This window comes from Salvelinus namaycush, chromosome 1, assembly GCF_016432855.1.
Source record: "Salvelinus namaycush isolate Seneca chromosome 1, SaNama_1.0, whole genome shotgun sequence".
NCBI lineage: Eukaryota > Metazoa > Chordata > Actinopteri > Salmoniformes > Salmonidae > Salvelinus > Salvelinus namaycush.
Window position 1 is genome coordinate 10,308,548 of NC_052307.1, and position 18,734 is coordinate 10,327,281.

Sequence of the window (18,734 nt, forward strand, 5' to 3'; positions counted from 1 at the left end):
GAGAGAGATTGTGGGAGGGAGAGAGAAGGGAGTGTTCGAGGAGGCTGTCTTTGGCAGGAGCCACAGGAAATCCAGGTCCTATAAGAGAAGGAGGCCAGGGCCTCATCCATCACACACACTCAAGAGGCCCTACCTACCTACTGTCACTAGACACAGTACAGGAGGCCAGGGCATCAGCCATCACACACACTCAGGAGGACCTACCTTGCCGAGCAGCACTGAACCATGGGAAAACAGAAGATATGGTTGGACAAGCTGGCACGGAACTTCCAGATCCGTAACCTGCTGCTGCGCCAGGCTCTGGCAGAGTGTCTGGGTACCCTCATCCTGGTGGTAAGAGACTCTCTATCTGTCACCACCTTACTCACATTCTCATTCATAATATGTATGGTAAGGTTATCCTCACTCATTTTCCACATCTATAGTCAGGTTATCCTCACTCATTTTCCACATCTATAGTCAGGTTATCCTCACTCATTTTCCACATATATAGTCAGGTTATGCTCACTCATTTTCCACATCTATAGTCAGGTTATCCTCACTCATTTTCCACATCTATAGTCAGGTTATCCTCACTCAAGCTTTCCTTGGAAGAGTAGACTGCATGTTTTACTTTCATGACTCTTTGCCACAATAAATATTAGTTTGAGCATATTCATACCTGTATCTCCTTGAAATACGACATTGCAGGTTACATTTTCTTGGCTCCTCTAGTCTGTATTAATTCTGAATGAACAATAACTTGAGTATGGACCATTGTTGTAATGCCAAGATGTGAGAGCGATGGATACTGGTGGATAAGTTCAGCATGGGTTTACAGGTTGTGCTAGCCTTTACACTTGACTTCAAAGTGACAGGGGTCGGGAATGTGAGACTCATATAGGCAGCTGTAAATCACACTACTTGAGTCTGTACAAAAATATGCTTGCTCTTGTTGGCAAGAACATGGACACATGATACTTACCCAGCATAACGATCCAGGATCCTAAGCACCCCCGACAACCTCATGCCCTTCTGCTGTCATATTTGAGTTTGGTGTGTGTGTGCACGGGCATGTTTGTATATGTGTGTTTCCGAATCATATCCATAAACACACATTCACACACATGTGTGTTTGTAAATGTGTGTTTGTAAATCTCTGTGTACTTGACACATATTGTGTCTGCCATATTTGTTCCATTCTTCATCATGGTGACATGGCACAAGACTTGTTGATATTGAACACAGAGAAATTGGTAATCTAGAATTCAACATACTGTACGTTGTGTGTAAGATGTATGTCCCTGAGGAGACTAAGCAGTGCTTGACTTGGACTGAAATATGTGTCGGTACTAATTTTTTGGTGCCGTTACTGTTTATATTCCGATGCAGGAACTTCACAATACTGTTGAGCTAATATTTTATAGGAGGTGCAGGATTTCAAGCAGTAGAACATTTGAGAGCTTCAATTTAGCACAAAACTATGATATTGTAACAATTTGTTTTTAAAAAGAATATTAGGGATGATTGCTTCTTGCTTGCACTTTTGACCGCTGTTGATTGTTTCCCTCTTAGAGTGGTCTTTTCCTAGAAGGACTCATCCCTCCACATCACTCAGCTTTAATAAAACGGACATATTAAATCTTCCCTCAGTCATTCACATAAAGGAACCCAGACCCTTGGCCATTGGCCATGTTAAATAAAGAAACAAGACAAATTAAACAACCCCTGCTATTTGTATTGTTATCTGGCTCTAGCAGTCAATGGCCACTGAGCACCTAGCGGACAGTTTAGCGAGTTTACAACCTGCGGGTCTCTAGGCAGTTAACTTTCACTATTTGGCTCAGAGAGTTGATGGAGTGATCATTCAGTCTTACTCACGGTTGCAGGCTCGTTCTCACACGTTTTAAACAAAGTTTTTCTTCAATGCTTAATGTTAATGTATGTTGTGGGAGGAAGTATTGGGAGTGACAGCGACAACACAATGGGTGAAACGTGAACACGCCAAATGCTCTCCAGGACACAGGTAGGCGTCATCTGTCTTCAAGTTGTGCTAATGACTAAGTAATGTAATGAGTGAACAGGTAGGCGTTCTAATGACTGATACTCAGGTAGGGAGGAGGAACGAAGGGCAGGGCAGGGTTGTTTATCTCTGTGTGTAGGTGTGCTTTCAGTGTATGTGTGTTTTTCAGTGTGTGTGTGTGTGTGTTTTTTTCAGTGTATGTGTGTTTTTCAATGTGTGTGTGTGTGTGTGTTTTTCAGTGTGTGTGTGTGTGTTTTTCAGTGTGTGTGTGTTTTTCAGTGTGTGTTTTTCAGTGTGTGTGTATGTGTGGTTTTCAGTGTGTGTGTGCATGTGCGCATTAGATTTGGCATGCGCACAACTTCACCCCTATATATGGAGAACAGATCTCTGCATTCTTTACAATTGTATACCTGACTCCAGTTTACACTGAAGGAATAGGAAAAGAGTGAAACTAAACTGAAGTCGTCAATTAGAAGCCTCTGAATGAATGTGGTGTCTCTGGAGTGAAGGGGACCACTTCCATTTCCAGGTGGTCAGTGGGGAGCCAACAGGCACTCTTTGTCTCTGAAGGTCAGCGGGTGACAGTGACTCTATCAGCAGACAGGTCTTTCCTGAGCTCTTACAGGATCACCTGTGTGTGACAGGTGGTTGGACATACAGAACACGTCCTTCAGGCCCCAGCAGTGGTGTGCATGTGCACCACCCAGGAAACAATACAGTCCTTACATAAACCCAGGAATTAGGGGGAAAAACAGCAGTAATTGTTCTCCTTATATTTCAGCTCCATTTGTGAAACAGTCTGTGTGCTCTGCTTTGCTTAAATCCAAGTGGCGGGAGACCACATACTGCCACACAAAACCACGGCTGACCACCCCCAAATCACTATCTTCAAACAAAGTTCATAGGAGTGCATAACCGTGGGAAGTAGTTTTGGGAAGAAATGTGCTGAGGACGACTATATTGGCCCTCTAATACAGGACTAGTAAAGGCTCAGTGTTTTGGTCCTCTATGTCAGTCTTCTAATACATGACTAGTAAAGGCCCAGTGTTACGGTCCTCTATGTCAGTCCTCTAATACAGGACTAGTAAAGGCCCAGTGTTACGGTCCTCTATGTCAGTCCTCTAATACAGGACTAGTAAAGGCCCAGTGTTATGGTCCTCTATGTCAGTCCTCTAATACAGGACTAGTAAAGGCCCAGTGTTACGATCCTCTATGTCAGTCCTCTAATACAGGACTAGTAAAGGCCCAGTGTTATGGTCCTCTATGTCAGTCCTCTAATACATGACTAGTAAAGGCCCAGTGTTACGGTCCTCTATGTCAGTCCTCTAATACAGGACTAGTAAAGGCCCAGTGTTACGGTCCTCTATGTCAGTCCTCTAATACAGGACTAGTAAAGGCCCAGTGTTATGGTCCTCTATGTCAGTCCTCTAATACAGGACTAGTAAAGGCCCAGTGTTACGATCCTCTATGTCAGTCCTCTAATACAGGACTAGTAAAGGCCCAGTGTTATGGTCCTCTATGTCAGTCCTCTAATACAGGACTAGTAAAGGCCCAGTATTACAGTCCTCTATGTCAGTCCTCTAATACAGGACTAGTAAAGGCCCAGTGTTACGGTCCTCTATGCCAGTCCTCTAATACAGGACTAGTAAAGGCTCAGTGTTACAGTCCTCTATGTCAGTCCTCTAATACAGGACTAGTAAAGGCTCAGTGTTATGTTCCTCTATGCCAGTCCTCTAATACAGGACTAGTAAAGGCCCAGTGTTACGGTCCTCTATGCCAGTCCTCTAATACAGGACTAGTAAAGGCTCAGTGTTACAGTCCTCTATGTCAGTCCTCTAATACAGGACTAGTAAAGGCCCAGTGCACTACATTTGTGATTTAAAAAAAAAAAAAAAAACATTTGTAACTTGAATCTGATAATTATCTGTACAAAACAGTTAATCTGATAATACAAGTGGAATATAAAAATACTTGCTTGATATATGTTTTCCAGTTTCTTGAAATACTTTGCAAATGCAAATTTCTATGTGAAACTGAAATGGTCAATTCATAATTTTTCCATTTTAGCAGACGCTCTTATCCATAGCAACTTACAGCAGTGACCGCATGCATTTTCATACGGGTCGCCCCTTGGGAATCATCAAACCCACAACCCTAGCGTTGCAAGCACCATGTTCTACCAACTGAGCCACATCATCACATCATCACAAACCACTTCATGTCTCAATGTACTCAATTACTGTATTGTACATTGTTTTTCTTCATGGTGATGGAAAGTCTACAGGTACAAACCTAGATGACCAGCCCATGTACAATACTTTAATGTAAATGTACATTAAGTGGTTTGTAAGGATGGTAAATTAATGCTGCACAAAAAGGGGTTGTTTTCCATGTTATTTTATCAAGAAAAACATTTCATTTGATGCAGATGTTTTGTGTCTTTGTCCATGACTTTGCACTTTTGGATGTAATTGTTTAGGACAGGGTTTTGTTCTTTCTGGATTCCATTAGAATGACAATCGCAGAGAAAGGGACAGGGCAACAACTCTCACAATTCCAACTATTGAATCCTGCTAGATATACTGTTCCTACCTTTTTTGGCAAGGCAGTGATGCTGATTTGTTTTGTGCCTGCACTACAGAGGTCTATATTAGTCCCCTAATACCAGTAAAGGCCCAGTGCACTACTTTTGTAAAATAATATTGTAAAAAATATATATAGTTTTTTATTACTATATTTTTGGGGGGGGATTTTTCAGGTTTTGCTGCAGCACCCTCAGCACCCCTACTTCCTGCGGCTATGGTAGGAGTGGCTCTATGATGGAAAGAGTATGGTGACTTCTTCACACTTCACCTGTCCTTTTGTCCAATAAACATTTTTCATGTATAGTGATGTTTGAAAAGACTGACGGCATCTAAAGCTATCTGAGGTTTCCTGTCTATGTGACTCTACCGCCCTCCCTCCCTCCCTCCCTCCCTCCCTCCCTCCCTCCCTCCCTCCCTCCCTCCAGTGCTGTTGGCTAAAAGGGATACCTGGGTGACCAGGTCTATCACTAAACATAATGTTGCTGTATGAGGACACAGCATAAACTGCCTGACATTTTGGTGAGTGATTGCGTAATGTAGTCATGTAATGTCATGGCGTAATGCTGTCATGACTTGCTGTCGCTATCACCAACAAGCCATTTAGACAGCTGTGATTTAGATGATTAATTCTGTTAGATGATGTCTTTTAAATCATTGCTCACTGTGTCATGAAACTTCAAACGATTCCAAGAATAACCTTTCGGTGTAATTTGATCTGGCTAATTCAGTCGACTCTTTGGCACCATACTGACATGTTATCAGATGCCTCTGACATTTGACTACATGTCTAAAGATGGTACCCCTGAAGTATTTTTCCACCGAGTTGGAAGCATGAGGCCCTCTGGTCTCATCAGGAGTTTAGACTGGGCTCAGTGATGTTGAACCTCTGCTAGACGCCAAGACCTTTATCGAGAGCTATGGTTCCTCGCAACTAACCTCAACGTATGTGCCCTGTGGTCTGAGTGGAATGCATTCACTCCAGGGGGCCTTGCGACTGGATCCCATTTCAATCTTTAAGGTGTCCAGTTTCACTTACAGTGATTGCACACCCCTTCTGACCTGTGCTGACCTTCAGGGATGACAAATCTAGGATATCCGTTTGTACACTGAACAAAAATATAAATGCTACATTTTTACTGAGGTACAGTTCACAGAAGGAAATCAGTCAATTAAAATAAATTCACTAGTCCCTAATCTATGGATTTCACATGACTGGGCAGGGACACAGCCATGGATTGGCCTGGAAGGGGATAGACCCACCCATTTGGGAGCTAGGTCCACCCAGTGGGGAGCCATGCCCAGCCAATCAGAATGAGTTTTTCCCCACAAAAGGACTTTATTACTGACAAAAATACCCCCCCCCCCCAGATGGATGTGAAGGTCCTTGGCTGGCGTGGTTACACGTGGTCTGCGGTTGTGAGGCCGGTTGGATATACTGCCAAATTCTCTAAAATAACCTTGGTGGTGGCTTATGGTAGAGAAATTAACATTCAATTCTCTTGCAACAGCTCTGTTGGACATTCCTGCAGTCAGCATGCCAATTCCACGCTCCCTCAAAACTTGAGATATCTGTGGCATTGTGTTGTGTCACAAAACTGCACATTTTAGAGTGGCCTTTTATTGTCTCCAGCACAAGGTGCACCTGTGTAATGATCATGCTCTTTAATCAGCTTCTTGATATGCCACACCTGTCAGGTGGATGTATTATCTTGGCAAAGGAGAAATGCTCACTAACAGGGATGTAAACAAATTTGTTCTCCAAATTTGAGAGAAATTATCTTTTTGTCCATAGGATCCTTTATTTCAGGAAAAAAAATGGGAACAACACTTTACATGTTGAGTGTATATTTTTGTTCAGTATATATCATTTATACTTACAAAGCCTTTTGATGCACAAAGCTTGAGTGACTATTGCAGTGTGTTAACATTGCAAGGTGTATGTTTGGCTGTGCTCTGGAATTACACACCTAGTGCTCCTCATATGCACTCATTACAGTCCTCTTTTTGCAGACGATGTTGGCGCTCAATTTTTGTTGGGACTCATGTTATAATTTTCGTCTCTCCCCTCTCTTGACAGATGTTTGGTTGTGGTGCGGTGGCTCAGCTGGTGCTTAGTGGAGGATCACATGGCATGTTCCTCACAGTGAACTTTGCTTTCGGCTTCGCTGCCACCCTAGGGATCCTGGTCTGTGGCCAAGTATCAGGTACGCACATCATATGATTAGGTGTAGAGGTTCTCCTTGAACAGATTTGTTCCCATGAGTTATTCTAAAGCTCAACCTATAATAGTCATGTGTTCTTCTACCTGATAAATGACTGTGTTGCAGTGTTGGAAATGTACTTCCTTTTGGAGAGAAGCCGTACTGCTTTAATGTTAACAATCTCTCAACGTGTGTTATTCCCAGGAGGCCATCTAAACCCGGCGGTGACCTTCGCCCTCTGCCTGCTTGGGAGAGAACGCTGGAGAAAGTTCCCAATGTTCTTTGCCTTCCAGACACTGGGCGCTTTCCTGGGCTCCGGGATCATCTTTGGTCTGTACTTTGGTGAGTCCTCGGACATGTCCAGGGATGGAACTGATGCATCCATTGGACGAATCAGTGTAACAGCTTGTTACAGTTGATGTTATCTCATGATGTTTGTCTGTGTGTAATCTCCTCTCAGACGCTCTGTGGGGCTTTGCTGGAGAGCTCATTGTTACCGGGCCCAACGCCACCGCTGGCATCTTCGCCACCTACCCTGGCGAACATCTCAACCTGCTCAATGGCTTCTTTGACCAGGTTAGCATCTTCCTTCTGCATACAACCCCCAAACTGATTAGGTCAAGGAACAGAACTACTAGTATATTGGGAATTCTCCATGTTAATGGAAGTGTCTCTGTCTCAGGTGATTGGCACGGCAGCGTTGATCGTGTGTATCCTGGCAATCGTAGACCCCTACAACAACCCCATCCCCCAGGGCCTGGAGGCCTTCACGGTGGGCTTCGTGGTGCTGGTCATTGGCCTGTCCATGGGCTTCAACTCCGGCTACGCCGTCAATCCTGCCAGGGACCTGGGGCCTCGTCTCTTCACCTCCCTGGCAGGCTGGGGCACCGAGGTCTTCACGTGAGTCCTCCCACAATCCTGTACACCTTTCTACATTATTCTAATTGCCTCCTCATCTCTCTGCTTGTCTTCACACCTCTTCTTATGTATCCTAGCACTATACGTCTACCCCTCTGTTGAATGTCCTGGTTCGGGCTTTGTGCATTATTGATATGCAGATGAGACAAAATGGGAGCTGTTAATGATAGATCAAACAGATAAAAGCAGAGGATGCCAAGATTAAGAATATATCTTTCTCCTCTCTCTTGTGTACTCAATGTCTTTGCTACTCTCTCTCTCTCTCTCTCTCTCTCTCTCTCTCTCTCTCTCTCTCTCTCTCTCTCTCTCTCTCTCTCTCTGGTCCTCACAGTGCCGGTAAGTGCTGGTTCCTGGTGCCCATCTTTGCCCCGTTTATAGGCTCCACCTTCGGGGTGATAGTCTACCAGCTGATGGTGGGCTACCATCAAGAGGGAGAGGCTCGCGACAAGAAGAGGAGGGAGGACGAGGAGAAAGAGGAAGTCAGAGTCAGACTCACTAATATCACCAAAAAGGATGCCCTAAAGGAAGAGATGGTATGAGTCTCTTAACCTACCACTCTCCAGCAGCCTTCACTCCCCACCACTACCATCACCACCACCACTACTACTAACACTACTACTACCACCACCACCACCACCATCACCACCACTACTACTACCACCATCACCACCACCATCACTACTACTACCACCACCACCACTACTACTACCACCACCACCACCACCACTACTACTACCACCACCACCACCACCACCACTACTACTACCACCATCACCACTACTACTACCACCATCACCACCACTACTACTACCACCATCACCACCACCACTACTACTACCACCATCACCACTACTACTACCACCATCACCACCGCTACTACCACCATCACCACCACCACTACCAACCCCACCACTACAAGCATCCTGTACCCCTAAAGCGAGTCCCAGTGGGGGGTACGGTCTCCTGGAGGGCCGGTGGGTCCCTCATCATCCTTGACTCTGACAGCTGTGTGTCTGTAAGGAGACAAATACAGCACACACGCACAATGGACCGCAGTCTTTTCCATAGCATTAGCATCGCTACAGTATATTTAGCTCTAGGCTTCCTTTGTCTTACATTGCAGCTTAATCGTGTCCTTAAGTAAAAAGGGTGAATGTCATGACTCAAACAGAATTATATTAATTCTAAACGTTTAGAAGCAATGGAAGTTTATATCCTAATATCTTTAGGGCTCCTGTTTGAAATGTTTTCTATGTTTTATACTGATCGTATGTGTCTCAGAGGAGGCTGCTGGGAGGACTTATAGGAGGATGGGCTCATTGTAATGGCTGAAATGGAATTAATGGAACGATATCCAACACATCAAACATATGAAAACTACATGTAGTTGACTCCCTTCCAGTAATACCATTCCAGCCATTACAATGAGCCCGTTCGTCTATAGCTCCTCCCACCAGCCTCCTCTGATGTGCCACGACCAGAGTACTGGAATTTCTAAAATGTCAATGTCAACATTCCTCTCACAAGGAAATGCCTGCTTTTTCTTGTTACGGAAATTGAACGAATACCTTCAAACAGTGAACGTAGGTTGAATTTAACCAGATGTTTTCCTGGTCAGAGGAAAGAGAACACCTCTCTATGGGATAAGTAGTGTGATAACGACTTTTGATTAATGCTTGTCATGTCATTACATGTAATACAGACTGTATACTGTCTATCTGTTGGCAAGGTAACAAGACTACAACCAGAAAACAATCCGCTCTGTATATCTTATTGTTCAGAGAGTTAACAACTAGCTAGCTATGAAGTGTTCAAGCAGTATACTTTGATTGTTTCATGTCAACACAGCCTTCTGACCTCTCATTGGAGTGATGAAAACCACTGTTCTCCTTTCCTTCATCAGCCAAACCTCTTGGGTTTCTCACCATATGAAAACATTTGAGATTCATTGATTTGATTCATTGAGTTCATTGGGTTTGATTGCCAACACTTTTTGCTTGTAATTATTTGCAGTATTTAAACCTGTCAATAAAACCACTGCCATATGTGCCTTGTGTCAGTAACACGTTGCTAGGGTTCTAATGCCTGTGCCCTAAGGCCTTTGGTATATTGTTAGTTGGGTCAGGAATATTTTTTTGTACTATCATTATAATAAAGTTATGTTATGGTTTAAATATGGTTTATGATATGAGGTTTCATGTTTTGTCCTGTTCTCTTCTCCTTCTCCACACACGCACGCACACGCACACACTCATGCACACCCACTCTTGTACTTAAAAAAAAAAATGGCCACACCCTCCCCCCTCATTCAATTAACTCAACAACAAAAATTAACAACCACAAATAACTATAACTGTAGTGATACTGTGTTTATAAATGTGGATATCAACTTTGCCCCAGCATGGTTTTGTGATAGAGTCCATGCCAAGCAGGGCTAAGGGCCAGAAGGTTGTGGGTTTGCAGACCACCATGGACGAGCTCACTCTCCCTGCCTGTTTCAGGACACTACGTAGTAATTCACATATACCCTGACCATTTCCCTCCCCCATACCCCAATTTGTGCCACCCATGAGTGAGAAACGTAGGCTCCCTAAACAGACAAATAATCAATTCTCACATGGACTGTCATGGCTAATGACCACAGACGAGAGGATGGCTGTTCTAGGGTGGAAGTTTGTCATTAAGTTAGCTGAAACTTTTAAATTGATGATTCAAGAGGAACAACAAAACCCTCCCAGAGTTTTAGCAAGCACCACCCTCGCCGCCCTTTTAAAATATTAAGGTATTTTTTCCTGAGTTTTAATCATCAAATCATGAATCATCAAAACATCAAATCCAATCACATTTTTTTAAATCACATTTTATTGGTCACATACACACATTTAGCAGATGTTATTGCGGGTGTAGTGAAATGCTTGTGCTCCTAGCTCCAACAGTGCAGTAGTATCTAACAATTCACGCTATTATTGTTTCATCACTTTTATCCATTTTTAAAATGTTTTTTTTTTAACAGTTTTTTTTTATCCATAACATTTTAAGTGGATCTAACAAGTGTCATGCCTTTTAACACATTATCATGTTATTATTGTGTTATTACATGTCATAACTTTTAAACAGCTGCTTTTACTCCCACTGGTATTTGATCTGTATCCCCTTATGGAGGAGCACAGAGGCAGCCAGCTTTAAAGAACACTCTACACTGAAAATGCATACACAAAAAAAGGTGCTAAACCCTAAAAGGGTTCTTTGGCTGTCCTCATAGGAGAACCCTTTGAAGTACCCTTTTTGGTTCCAAGTAGAACCCTTTTAATTCCAGGTAGAACCATTTTGGTTTCCATGTAGAACCCTTTCCATAGAGAGGGTTCTACCTGGAACCATAAAGGCTTCTACCAATAACCAAAAAGGGTTCTCCTATGAGGACAGCCGAAGAACCCTTTCGGAACTCTTTTTTTCTAAGAGTGTATGTACCTGGAGTGAACTTTTAATACATGCATACCGACCCAGAGTGGATTCTCAATCATATTCATTTAAAACATGCATACCTACCTGCAGTGACTTATTATAAAAATATATACATATATATATATTTATATATATATATATATATATATATATTAAAACATGCATACTTAGTCAGAATAGCCTTAAACAGGAAAACCTACACCAATACTTACCCGAATACTGACCTGAGATCCGAACCGCAGTGTACCCGCTGTGTTGCTGCTCTGGAGAAGACCTGTGTGTAATCCTGTTGAACAGTTTAAACACAAACACAACCAAGACCAACAACATCCACAACCACTCAACCAACTACTCACAATCACAGAGCACCACACCCTCCCAGCATCCTGAAGAGCATCTCCTATTTATTTATCTTATTTATTTTTTGGTATTTTACCCTCTTTTTCTCCCCATTTTCAGTCTTGTCTCATCACTGGAACTCCCCAACGGGCTCGGGAGGCGATAGTTGAGTCATATGTCCTCCGAAACATGACCCGCCAAACGGCGCTTCTTAACACCCGCCTGCTTAATCCGGACGCCAGCCGGACCAATGTGTCGGAGGAAACACCGTTCACCTGACGACTGAGGTCAGCCTGCAGGCGCCCGGCCCGCCACAAGGAATCGCTAGAGCGCGTTGAGCCAAATAAAGCACCCCCGGCCAAACCCTCCACTAACCCGGACGACGCTGGGCCAATTGTGCACCTCGGTATGGGACTCACAGCCAGATGTGATACAACCCACGATTGAACCCGGATCTATAGGGATGCCTCTAGCAGTGCCTTAGACCGCTGCAGTGCCTTAGACCGCAGCATTGCCTTAGACCGCAGCAGTGCCTTAGACCGCAGCAGTGCCTTAGACCGCAGTAGTGCCTTAGACCGCTGCAGTGCCTTAGACCGCAGCATTGCCTTAGACCGCAGCAGTGCCTTAGACCGCAGCAGTGCCTTAGACCGCAGTAGTGCCTTAGACCGCTGCAGTGCCTTAGACCGCAGTAGTGCCTTAGACCGCTGCAGTGCCTTAGACCGCTGCAGTGCCTTAGACCGCAGCAGTGCCTTAGACCGCTGCAGTGCCTTAGACCGCTGCAGTGCCTTAGACCGCAGCAGTGCCTTAGACCGCAGCAGTGCCTTAGACCGCAGCAGTGCCTTAGACCGCAGCAGTGCCTTAGACCGCAGCAGTGCCTTAGACCGCTGCAGTGCCTTAGACCGCAGCAGTGCCTTAGACCGCAGCAGTGCCTTAGACCGCAGTAGTGCCTTAGACCGCTGCAGTGCCTTAGACCGCAGCAGTGCCTTAGACCGCAGGAGTGCCTTAGACCGCTGCAGTGCCTTAGACCGCTGCAGTGCCTTAGACCGCTGCAGTGCCTTAGACCGCAGCAGTGCCTTAGACCGCTGCAGTGCCTTAGACCGCAGTAGTGCATTAGACCGCAGAAGTGCCTTAGACCGCAGCAGTGCCTTAGACCGCAGCAGTGCCTTAGACCGCTGCAGTGCCTTAGACCGCAGCAGTGCCTTAGACCGCTGTAGTGCCTTAGACCGCTGTAGTGCCTTAGACCGCAGCAGTGCCTTAGACCGCTGCAGTGCCTTAGACCGCAGCAGTGCCTTAGACCGCTGCAGTGCCTTAGACCGCAGCAGTGCCTTAGACCGCAGCAGTGCCTTAGACCGCAGCAGTGCCTTAGACCGCAGCAGTGCCTTAGACCGCTGCAGTGCCTTAGACCGCTGCAGTGCCTTAGACCGCAGCAGTGCCTTAGACCGCTGTAGTGCCTTAGACCGATGTAGTGCCTTAGACCGCAGCAGTGCCTTAGACCGCTGCAGTGCCTTAGACCGCAGCAGTGCCTTAGACCGCTGCAGTGCCTTAGACCGCTGCAGTGCCTTAGACCGCAGCAGTGCCTTAGACCGCTGCAGTGCCTTAGACCGCAGCAGTGCCTTAGACCGCAGCAGTGCCTTAGACCGCAGCAGTGCCTTAGACCGCTGCAGTGCCTTAGACCGCAGCAGTGCCTTAGACCGCTGCAGTGCCTTAGACCGCAGCAGTGCCTTAGACCGCTGCAGTGCCTTAGACCGCTGCAGTGCCTTAGACCGCTGCAGTGCCTTAGACCGCTGCAGTGCCTTAGACCGCTGTAGTGCCTTAGACCGCTGCAGTGCCTTAGACCGCTGCAGTGCCTTAGACCGCTGCAGTGCCTTAGACCGCTGCAGTGCCTTAGACCGCAGCAGTGCCTTAGACCGCTGCAGTGCCTTAGACCGCTGCAGTGCCTTAGACCGCAGTAGTGCCTTAGACCGCAGCAGTGCCTTAGACCGCAGTAGTGCCTTAGACCGCTGCAGTGCTTTAGACCGCAGCAGTGCCTTAGACCGCAGTAGTGCCTTAGACCGCAGAAGTGCCTTAGACCGCTGCAGTGCCTTAGACCGCTGCAGTGCCTTAGACCGCAGCAGTGCCTTAGACCGCTGCAGTGCCTTAGACCGCTGCAGTGCCTTAGACCGCAGCAGTGCCTTAGACCGCAGCAGTGCCTTAGACCGCAGCAGTGCCTTAGACCGCAGAAGTGCCTTAGACCGCAGTAGTGCCTTAGACCGCTGCAGTGCCTTAGACCGCTGCAGTGCCTTAGACCGCTGCAGTGCCTTAGACCGCTGCAGTGCCTTAGACCGCAGCAGTGCCTTAGACCGCAGCAGTGCCTTAGACCGCTGCAGTGCCTTAGACCGCTGCAGTGCCTTAGACCGCTGCAGTGCCTTAGACCGCAGCAGTGCCTTAGACCGCTGTAGTGCCTTAGACCGCTGTAGTGCCTTAGACCGCAGCAGTGCCTTAGACCGCTGCAGTGCCTTAGACCGCAGCAGTGCCTTAGACCGCTGCAGTGCCTTAGACCGCAGCAGTGCCTTAGACCGCAGCAGTGCCTTAGACCGCTGCAGTGCCTTAGACCGCAGCAGTGCCTTAGACCGCTGCAGTGCCTTAGACCGCTGCAGTGCCTTAGACCGCTGCAGTGCCTTAGACCGCAGCAGTGCCTTAGACCGCTGCAGTGCCTTAGACCGCAGTAGTGCCTTAGACCGCAGCAGTGCCTTAGACCGCAGCAGTGCCTTAGACCGCTGCAGTGCCTTAGACCGCAGCAGTGCCTTAGACCGCAGCAGTGCCTTAGACCGCTGCAGTGCCTTAGACCGCTGCAGTGCCTTAGACAGCTGCAGTGCCTTAGACCGCTGTAGTGCCTTAGACCGCTGCAGTGCCTTAGACCGCTGCAGTGCCTTAGACCGCTGCAGTGCCTTAGACCGCTGTAGTGCCTTAGACCGCTGCAGTGCCTTAGACCGCTGCAGTGCCTTAGACCGCTGCAGTGCCTTAGACCGCTGCAGTGCCTTAGACCGCTGCAGTGCCTTAGACCGCTGCAGTGCCTTAGACCGCTGCAGTGCCTTAGACCGCAGTAGTGCCTTAGACCGCAGCAGTGCCTTAGACCGCAGTAGTGCCTTAGACCGCTGCAGTGCCTTAGACCGCAGCAGTGCCTTAGACCGCAGTAGTGCCTTAGACCGCAGTAGTGCCTTAGACCGCAGAAGTGCCTTAGACCGCTGCAGTGCCTTAGACCGCTGCAGTGCCTTAGACCGCAGCAGTGCCTTAGACCGCTGCAGTGCCTTAGACCGCAGTAGTGCCTTAGACCGCAGCAGTGCCTTAGACCGCAGCAGTGCCTTAGACCGCAGCAGTGCCTTAGACCGCAGAAGTGCCTTAGACCGCAGTAGTGCCTTAGACCGCTGCAGTGCCTTAGACCGCTGCAGTGCCTTAGACCGCTGCAGTGCCTTAGACCGCTGCAGTGCCTTAGACCGCAGCAGTGCCTTAGACCGCTGCAGTGCCTTAGACCGCTGCAGTGCCTTAGACCGCTGCAGTGCCTTAGACCGCTGCAGTGCCTTAGACCGCTGCAGTGCCTTAGACCGCAGCAGTGCCTTAGACCGCAGTAGTGCCTTAGACCGCTGCAGTGCCTTAGACCGCAGAAGTGCCTTAGACCGCTGCAGTGCCTTAGACCGCAGAAGTGCCTTAGACCGCAGTAGTGCCTTAGACCGCAGCAGTGCCTTAGACCGCTGCGTCACTCGGGAGGCCATATTTTCTATTTCTAATAAAGATATTAAATCCCTCCCCCAACCCAAACCGTTACCCTAAACCGGGTCTGTATCCTATTCCTAACCCTACCCCCTAAACCTTACCCTCAACCGGGTTTGTATCCCCTACCGAACCCCTCCCTCCTCTTTTACATGTTTTCTTCTTTATTTTTCTTCTTTACATTTAATTATCAAATAAAGTTTGATTAAAATCAAGTTGCAGAAGACAGAAAGAGAACTCCAACACTAGACAGGCACTGAGAAGAGGGGTATAAAAGGTCTGGAAGCCCTGAGCTATCCTTACAAGCCCCAAGTCTCCTTACCTATTTAAAGGTAGGGCCAGCTCCAGGCATAAGCGACATAAGCAGTAGCTTAGGGCCCCCAATCTCAAACACTATAGTAAATACTACAGTAATGTCCGCCAAAACACTACAGTAAATACCACAGTTTACTAATGTCTGCCAAAACACTACATTAAATAATACAGTATACTACAATCCACAAAAACACACACGAAAAAACACTACATTAATTACTATACTAATTACTTATGCCTAACCCTAACCTTAAATGAAGACAAAAAAACAAAAAAATAATAATAATATTCTTCCAATTTTAACTTTGTGGCTGTAGAATCTGACTTTGTGGGTATAGAGGTTAGTGGAAACCACTCACCAGGGTATCAATGTTTTCAGTTGCAATTTAGCATTTACCCCATTATAATGACTTCATGGTATTGATAAAATAAAGCCTAGTTTGTTCTAAAGTAACTTTAATACACTAAAACTGTACTTGTTTATTCGTATGAGAGGGGTAGCTAAACGTTCATGTTTGATATGCTAATGTTACTAGCCAGCATAGCTATCTAGCTGTATTATTGTCTTGCAAGCTCAATGTGTGTAGGAACAAGAAAATAAACCTCTTACTTGTTTGCACAGGCTTGTGAATTGTTGCATTATTCAAGAGTGTAGCTAGCTAATATATTTGAGAGGAAAAGTTGCTTGCATTGTTGATTCGTTTGCAAGCTTACTGGCTACTGTGATAGTGATATTTACGGTAAATTTGGAGCTGCAGATCAAGAATGTCACTTTGCCAGCCACAACGAAAAGTAAGACAAGGATATAATGTCACTTTGCCAGCCACAACGAAAAGGTAGACAAGGATATAATGTCACTTTGCCAGCCACAACGAAAAGGTAGACAAGGATATAATGTCACTTTGCCAGCCACAACGAAAAGTAAGACAAGGATATAATGTCACTTTGCCAGCCACAACGAAAAGGTAGACAAGGATATAATGTCACTTTGCCAGCCACAACGAAAAGGTAGACAAGGATATAATGTCACTTTGCCAGCCACAACGAAAAGGTAGACAAGGATATAATGTCACTTTGCCAGCCACAACGAAAAGTAAGACAAGGATATAATGTCACTTTGCCAGCCACAACGAAAAGGTAGACAAGGATATAATGTCACTTTGCCAGCCACAACGAAAAGTAAGACAAGGATATAATGTCACTTTGCCAGCCACAACGAAAAGGTAGACAAGGATATAATGTCACTTTGCCAGCCACAACGAAAAGTAAGACAAGGATATAATGTCACTTTGCCAGCCACAACGAAAAGGTAGACAAGGATATAATGTCACTTTGCCAGCCACAACGAAAAGGTAGACAAGGATATAATGTCACTTTGCCAGCCACAACGAAAAGTAAGACAAGGATATAATGTCACTTTGCCAGCCACAACGAAAAGTAAGACAAGGATATAATGTCACTTTGCCAGCCACAACGAAAAGTAAGACAAGGATATAATGTCACTTTGCCAGCCACAACGAAAAGGTAGACAAGGATATAATGTCAATTGAAAAGTTTATGTACACATTATGTAAATTGAAATCTTGCTGCGCTGCATTTCCTTAAATAATGTTAATCAATGAGAATAGCCTCTTCGATTGGTAGACTATATTGATCTGTGATATACTTAGCGTGTGGAAAAGCATAGTTCATAAGGGAAGTACTAAAACACCTTGATAGAGGAGGCGCATGCAAGCAGATGAGGAAATCTGTCTAGGATGCAAGACATTACACTATATATACAAAAGTATGTGGACACCCATTCAAATGAGTGGATTCAGCTACTTCAGACACATCTGTTGCTGAAAGTTGTATAAAATAGACCACACAGATCAGCTTCGAATTTGTAGGCCACACAATCTCACAGAACGGGACTGCCGAGTGCTGAAGCGCGTAGCGCATAAAAATCATCTGTCCTTGGTTGCAACACTCAATACTGTGTTCCAAACTGCCTCTGGACACAACGTCAGCACAAGAATTGTTCAACGGGAGCTTCAGCAATGCGAAGCGTCGGCTGGAGTGGTGTAAAGACTCTGGAAAGGTCTGACAGACAAATCTGGGTCTGGAAGATGCCAAACTGTAAAGTTTGGTGGAGGAGGAATAATGGTCTGCGGCTGTTTTTCACGGTATGCCCCTTAGTTCCGGTGTAGGGAAATCTTAACGCTACAGCATACAATGATATTCTAGATGACTTTGTGCTTTTAACTTTTGGGGAAGGCCCGTTCCTGTTTCAGCATGACAATAACCCTGTGGACAAAGCGAGGTCCATACAGAATTGGTTTGTTGAGATCGGTGTGGAAAAACTTGACTGGCCTTCACAGAGCCCTGACCTCAACCCCATCGAACACCATTGGGATGAATTGGAACCCCGACTGCGAGCCAGGCCTAATCGCCCAACATCACTGCCCGACCTCACTAATGTTCTTGTGGCTGAACTGAAGCAAGCAATGTTCCAACATCTAGTAGAAAGCGAAAAGCCTTCACAGAAGAGTGGAGACTGTTAAAGAAGCAAAGGGGGGACCAACTCCATATTAATGCCCATGATTTTGGAATGAGATGTTCAACGAGCTGTCCACATACATTTGGTCATGTAGTGAAGGCCAGCATCTAGAAGACCAGCATCCCGGAGTCGCCTCTTCACGGTTGACGTTGAGACTGGTGTTTTGCGGGTACTGAATTCAGCAAAAAAATAAATGTCCCTTTTTCAATACCCTGTCTTTCAAAGATAATTCATAAAAATAAAAAATAAATCACAGATCTTCATTGTAAAGGGTTTTAACACTGTTTTCCATGCTTGTTCAATGAACCATAAACAATTAATGAACATGCACCAGTGGAACAGTTGTTATGACACTAACCGTTTACACACAGTAGGCGATTAAGGTCACAGTTATGAAAACTTAGGACACTAAAGAGGCCTTTCTACTGACTCTGAAAAACACCAAAAGAAAGATGCCCAGGGTCCCTGCTCATCTGCCTGAACATGCCTTAGGCATGCTGCAACGAGGCATGAGGACTGCAGATGTGGCCAGGGCAATAAATTGCAATGTCCGTACTGTGAGACGCCTAAGACAGCGCTATAGGGAGACAGAATGGGCAGCTGATCGTTCTCGCAGTGGCAGACCA

The 18,734-nt window shown here is 45.9% G+C and overlaps 1 protein-coding gene across 1 annotated transcript; it reads left to right on the top strand.

Annotated features, from left to right (window-relative positions):
• Positions 1–225: 225 nt before the first annotated feature.
• On the top strand, positions 226–8,320 carry aqp3a (aquaporin 3a). Its single transcript, XM_039000972.1, has 6 exons — positions 226–333; positions 6,665–6,791; positions 6,993–7,130; positions 7,249–7,364; positions 7,471–7,688; positions 8,038–8,320. Exons 1-6 carry the CDS (start codon positions 226–228, stop codon positions 8,243–8,245), a joined length of 915 nt encoding a protein of 304 aa, XP_038856900.1. The 3' UTR covers positions 8,246–8,320.
• The last annotated feature ends 10,414 nt before the right edge of the window (positions 8,321–18,734 follow it).

Coding starts and splice junctions, on each gene's coding strand:
- aqp3a (XM_039000972.1), top strand. CDS start 226: ATGGGAAAACAGAAGATATGGTTGGACAAGCTGGCACGGAACTTCCAG. Junction 334..6,664: donor TGGGTACCCTCATCCTGGTG/GTAAGAGACTCT, acceptor CTCTCTTGACAG/ATGTTTGGTTGTGGTGCGGT. Junction 7,689..8,037: donor TGGGGCACCGAGGTCTTCAC/GTGAGTCCTCCC, acceptor TGGTCCTCACAG/TGCCGGTAAGTGCTGGTTCC.